The sequence below is a fragment of the Mytilus edulis genome, chromosome 11 (assembly GCF_963676685.1).
Source record: "Mytilus edulis chromosome 11, xbMytEdul2.2, whole genome shotgun sequence".
In the NCBI taxonomy this organism is placed as follows: domain Eukaryota; kingdom Metazoa; phylum Mollusca; class Bivalvia; order Mytilida; family Mytilidae; genus Mytilus; species Mytilus edulis.
In genome coordinates, this window is record NC_092354.1 from 16,348,787 (window position 1) to 16,355,108 (window position 6,322).

At 32.2% G+C, this 6,322-nt stretch overlaps 1 protein-coding gene across 1 annotated transcript; it reads right to left on the reverse strand.

The window, feature by feature from the left end:
- Positions 1-268: 268 nt before the first annotated feature.
- LOC139494769 (uncharacterized) lies at positions 269-5,860 on the reverse strand. Its single transcript, XM_071282966.1, has 3 exons — positions 5,559-5,860; positions 2,865-2,976; positions 269-1,069 (listed from the first exon to the last, which is right to left on the reverse strand). Exons 1-3 carry the CDS (start codon positions 5,605-5,607, stop codon positions 676-678), a joined length of 555 nt encoding a protein of 184 aa, XP_071139067.1. The 5' UTR covers positions 5,608-5,860; the 3' UTR covers positions 269-675.
- Positions 5,861-6,322: the final 462 nt, after the last annotated feature.

Consider the following 6,322-nt stretch of genomic DNA (forward strand, 5'->3'; position numbering starts at 1 on the left):
AATTAATTATTATCATATTTCGAGTTCGCATTTTTTTTTCTATCTATTGTCTGTGTGAAGAAAGATAACTCTATTTTCCTAACGTTTACATAATTGTTTTAGATATTGTCTGTAAGACGAAAGATAATATGTTTTTCGAGTGGAAACATGTGTTTGGTAAAGGGAAGATAACCCAATTAATGTTTACATTTGACTGATACAACATTTAATACTAAATACATGTAATCGATCACACTAATTGAAGTATAACATATAAATATTCCATATCTTTTGTATAATTTTGCTGCTGTATTTCGGAAATTTTTCAATAAAATTGAGAATGGACATGATGAATGTGCACGTGTCAAAGGGACAACAACACAACCATAGAGCCGAAGACCACCAATAGGTCTTAAATGTAGCAAGAAACTTTCGCACCCGGAAGAGTCCTTCAGCTGGCCCATAAATACCTGTGTTTAAACACCCCGGTAAAAACCCTACGAGACGACGTCGAGAGAATGAAATGTTCAGCTATGTCGATTCTCCAGTCATCTTTTGTTTGTATAACATGAATTGTAAAACAGTATTAACATTTTTTAAAAGAATTATTAAATAATTTAAAATGAAGAGTAATATCTTAATGTATAAGCCTTATTATTATAGTATTTTTAGCAGACGGTTTAGAATTTTGATTGATCAACTTGAGTCATCAAGGTCGGTGACTTCGTATACTGTGTCACGATTCTGATCCCAAGGCCGATTTGGATCGAATTCGCCATGTATTTCCACTGTTTCACCTGTTAATCGATTCGGAATATTTCCTGTGTACTGTAATTGATTACGAATATCGCCAGTGGTTTGCCTGGTCGATATCTGGCTCTGAGTATCGTCATTGGTGGAACACGTCTTTGTGATGTCACTAGTGGTCGATGATCGAACTTCTAAATAGTGATGGTTTTCATTTTCATTGTCTTCGTTTTGTTGATCTTGGTTGTAAATATGACTGTCTCTTTTTACATATGGAATCTCGTAAGTTTCTTGTTTATCCTCGGTCGATATCATTCGTCGAATTGAAGCTATTATACCTGTGCTGTAGAATTTGAATGTATATAAAAGATATATTACGAATTCAAAATATTTAGACGTACAATCGAACGACATAATCTGCTAGTTATATGAATATATGCATACTGGTAATTAATTAAAGGTACTAATACATAAATAAAAATGACATACTATTAGAAAACAGTTTATAGATAGGAAGATGTGGTATGAGTGCCAATGAGGCACCTCTCCATTCAAGTCACAATTATAAAAGTTAGTCAGAATTATAAAAGTAAGTCACAATTATAAAAGTAAGTCACAATTATAAAAGTAAGTCACAGTTATAAAAGTAAGTCACAATTATAAAAGTAAGTCACAATTATAAAAGTAAGTCACAGATATAAAAGTAAAAAGGAAATCATAAAATTAAAAGGAAATCATAAAAATACTACTATAGGTCAATATACGGTCTTTAACACAGCGCTAGGCTCACAACGAGCTATAAAGGGCCCCACAACTTACTAGTGTAAAACCATTCAAACGAGAAAACCAACGGTCAAATCTATATAAAAAATGAGAAACGAGAAACACTTAGGACCACATATGCAGACGACAACCACTGAACATCAGGTTCCTGACTTAGGACAGGTGCAAACACATGTAGTGGGTTTCAACGTTTAAGTAGGTACCAACAGTTATCAAAGGTACATGAATTACAATTTAATACACCAGACGCGCGTTTTGTCGTCATAAAACTCATCAGTGACGCTCATATCAAAATATTTATAAAGCCAAACAAGTACAAAGTTGAAGGGCTTTAAGGATTCAAAATTCAAAAAAGTTGTGCTAAATACGGCTAAGATAATATATGCCTGGGATAAGAAAATCCTTAGTTTTTCGAAGTTAAAGTTAAGTTAACAGGAAATTTGTGACATATCGAGAAAATATGTATTTTTCGACTGATTTCTATTATTCTATGTGGTTTAACTTTTCAAAGAGTTCATGGACTCCTCACTCTTTAATATTCGAGTGTCACTGATGAATATTTTGTAGATTAAGCGATAGGTCCGGATAACGAAATTGTAAGCCTGGTATATACGAGTTTATTTATATGATTTAGTACTAAACAGAAGATGTATATATTTAAATATATTTTGTATATGTTTAGACCGTTGGCCTTTCATTTCCAATGGTTTTACAATAGTCATATTTGGGGTTCCTTTATAGATTCCTGTTGATTGAGAGCCAAGGTTCCGTGTTGAAGATAACATTTAGACCAATAATGGTGGAAAGTTGTCTCATTGGCACATAATCCACATCTACTTATATCTATTTAAATCAAAATACTATTGTAAGTAGTGTTTAGAGGTTCCAGATATATCAATTACTAGACAGTTTACTTACTATGTTTTGTTTTTATTTGTTTTGTGATTTTCTTTTGAGGGGGAGAAGGAGAGTTGATATAAGATAAGAATAGAAAATATGACTGTAAATGAGACATCATCAAACAGAGTACATATTGCTAGGATTTAAACAAATAATGATTAATAAGTTTCTCAATATTTTCCGTGTTAATGTCTATGCCACATTTTTGGTGGAACAAAAATTCTAAATATCATCAAATTTATAATTTTGATGATGAGTAAAACAATCGACAAGTATTAATTCTTTCGCTTTTCATATTCTATCGTGTGCAGCAACAACTACTAGAACATTTTTCAAATTAAAAAAACTCTCATGTAAACAAGTTGTAGAAAATACATCGTTGTTTTCTGTAGTTTTTAAGCAGGTGATAATTTTTCAACAAGCTTTTTTAATACCTGTAAAGTGTTCGTACTTACTTTGTTTCAAGATAGATGTATAGTATAATGACAAATATAGCTAGGGTAGCAATTCCAGCCACTGAACCCCAGAGGATAATGAAAATGTCAACTCCATCGTTTACTGTGACGCCTGCAATGACAATTTATTTGTATACGTTTGGAACTATATACAAAGTCAGAAGCACAGACCATCCGGTTTCGGCATGATAGATGAATAACAATTCAAACGAAGAAAACCAACAGTGTGAATAATGTACAAAACAACAAATAGGTTTTGAACATGTATACAGTATCACACGACAGCCACGAATTACACGATCATGCTAGTCAATAGGCTTATAAAGAATACTGAGGTGTTAAAAGGATTGCACCCAACCCTCTCATTTACCTTTGGACAGTTGTTATAGCACAACATCATATCAAACTTCAAACAGTTGTGAAAAAAGGATTAACTCATCAGATGTACAACAAGTATTTTAAGTTTAAATTCTGGCTCAGGGTGTCGGTCTAGTACAAAGTAGCGTTAATATGTACATGTATGTCACATTGACATTTTCTCGTTCTGAAGATGCATTATGACTTTAACCAGTCATTCATCATCACCATCATCATCAAAACATTTAAACAACTAATTTCGGTTTTTTTTTATAGCTGACTTTGCAGTTTTGGCTTTGCTCATTTTTGAAGGCCGTACGGTGACCTATAGTTGTTAATTTCTGTGTAATTGTGGTCTATTGTGGAGATTTGTCTCATTGGCAATCATACCTCATCTTCTTATTCATATTAACAACTCAAAATAAAGACTTTAGACACAAAGTTCCGATCTGAGAGTGATCACAGTTACGTACTGAAAGCTAGTTAAAAGCTGATAACAACAACATTGCATGCATCCCGAGTTAAAAATCAATTAGTTCATACATGCAATTGGTTTAACGTAAACAATAACAATGTACATGTATTCAATAAGACCTGATTGTACCAATAGCATTTTAAATCCTATATAAATAAAAAGTCCAAAGAACGAATATATATATGTATATTTACCTACTATTCTATTATTTATTCCCTGTAGCTTTGTTCGCATTAATTGTACTTATTGTGTTATTGTTATCACATGCGACAATATATTTAAATTTAAATAAATAAATCTTTCCGCATTCTTTATAATTGTACATTTTTTTACTTTAAACAACAACTCGCCTTCTTCCTGAAATATTACAGGACACGAGGAAGCTATCAAACCAAGAGTTCCAAATGGTGAAGTTGAAACAATGAGTTGGTTGACCGTTATGGAAAACCGTTTCACAAATGATATCGGATATGCTCCTTACGTCGTAACGACAATTCCCTTCCCTTTCATGAATGTGACCTACCGAATAATGCATTTTACCGGATTTGTTAAAACCTAAGCAACATGACGGGTGCAACATGCGGAGAAGTATCTACTTACCTTTCCAGACCACTTGAGATCACGCTTAGTTTTTGGTGGGGTTCGTGTTGCTTATTATTTAGTTTTCTGTGTTTTGTCATGTGTTCTATTAATTGTCTGTTTTTTATCTTTCATTCTAGCCATGGCGTTGTCAGTTCATTTTCGATTTATGAGTTTGACTGTCCCTCTGGTATCTTTTGTCCCTATTTTGTTGCTATAGTCATTTGTAAGATTGCACACGTTATACTTGTTACACTATTATTTAATGTAAATGCAAAAATTTCAACCTTGTATCTTCTTTATGAAATATTGACTCATTATTTTAAACCAGCTTTTTTGGCTGTTTGTATATATCTTTGAAATCGATTTTTTTTTTACTTCTAAAAATCATACACAAAGAAAATAAATCTTTATGAAATAAATAAATCGTGACACAATTTTTTTTTCTTCTGAATACATTATTTTCACGTTAAGGACATTTTCCATATGGCTGTTGATAAATGTTGTTTCCGCAGAGCATTTCTAGATTAGATTTTACAACGCGATTTGTTTTTGGATTTAATCAGTTTAGACGAATTGGCATCATTTAAATATACATATTTTGTGTTCTTTTCTTGTCTATGATGGAAATCCAATATCCTTCTTTTCTTTAAGTCATTAAATGTTTTTGATGGACGATAACATTCGGCAGTTCATTGGTAATGGCTTCGTGTCCTTGTGTATGATATTGCACGCGTGACGTGTCTGTGTGTATGATATTGCACACGTCACATGTATGTGTGTATGATATTGCACACGTCACGTGTTGGTGGTGTTTTAAACAGGTACACATTACTATAACTGTTGAGGAAGTATTTACCCTCAAAATATGTTATCTATTACCAAAGATTTAAAGTATGGCACATTTATTAAGTGCAAATGTCAGTAAAAACCATTTTCTTAATCTCGTCTATTAGTACTACTCATGAAGCAGGGTACACTCATATGTCCGTCAATCTAAATATATACACGTTTCCAAAATATGGATAGAAGTTTAACTCGGTCGTTCCACGTGGCGTGTACATTATCATACATTATAAATTGTCAGGCAAAATATTTTTTAAAGATATTATGAAAGCGGCAGTTGCATTAAATCAAATAATTGGAACCAAAAATGTACTCTTAGTATAAATCACATTGAACATATCTGGGAGAGTTGTGAATTAAAGTATATCTTACAATTCCGAACAATAGAAACTGTTTTCTTGCTAACTAACCATTAAAAAATGATAGTCAATACATACCTAGCACTGGTGCAAAAATCACTAACGATATAAAAGTCCACAGTAGCATTTTATCATTTTTTGTTCAAATAAACCGTAGTATATGAGATTTGTAAAAGTAAACATTCAAGAAAGTAACCAGTGACCCAATTCCTTTGTCCACAAAAACTTCACCTGTTCGTGTTTACATTTATCAGCGAACGATTTGAATAGATTATTTTTTTGTTGATTGCATTATAATACGTTATTCAGATTGACTACACGGCATTCTCGCGGTATTCCTTAATCAATTTCATTACACATTAAAACGTATCATTCATGATGACACGAGGTCCAACAATAAAGTGCACAGGAAAACTTGATAAAAACTTGATAAAAATCGTGTGTTCATGATCTTAGCCAAATAATGTAATTATAAGTATTAAATACTTCTTTTTATAACTTCCTCGCTTCATACAAAATGTTCTTCGGTCAACGCTTTCACACCCCAATGAAGTTCCAAAAGAAGCATTCAATTCTGAAATAATATACTTATTACGTTTGATTCATACTATTTCATTTACAAATTATATACTCAGTCAAAGAGTTGTTAACAGAAAAGGTAAATTTAACGTAAAAAAATCCTAAGGTGGTACATGCATTTGTGGCACTTCAAAAAGATAACTCTGTTAAAATCCAAAACGTTTCAGGCTCTATTGTTAAGTCAATAAAGCTTTTTAATGATCAAAATTAGTGAGTTTTTTTTTTAAAGTGCTATATCCCAGTAAGCAATCCAACGTTGACAT

Bases quoted from the DNA above. Each gene is read 5' to 3' on its own strand.
- LOC139494769 (XM_071282966.1), bottom strand. From the start codon at position 5,607: ATGCTACTGTGGACTTTTATATCGTTAGTGATTTTTGCACCAGTGCTA. The intron at 2,977-5,558 runs GTATGTATTGAC...TTGTCATTGCAG, and splicing joins GATTTTTGCACCAGTGCTAG to GCGTCACAGTAAACGATGGA. The intron at 1,070-2,864 runs GTAAGTACGAAC...CAAATTCTACAG, and splicing joins TACATCTATCTTGAAACAAA to CACAGGTATAATAGCTTCAA.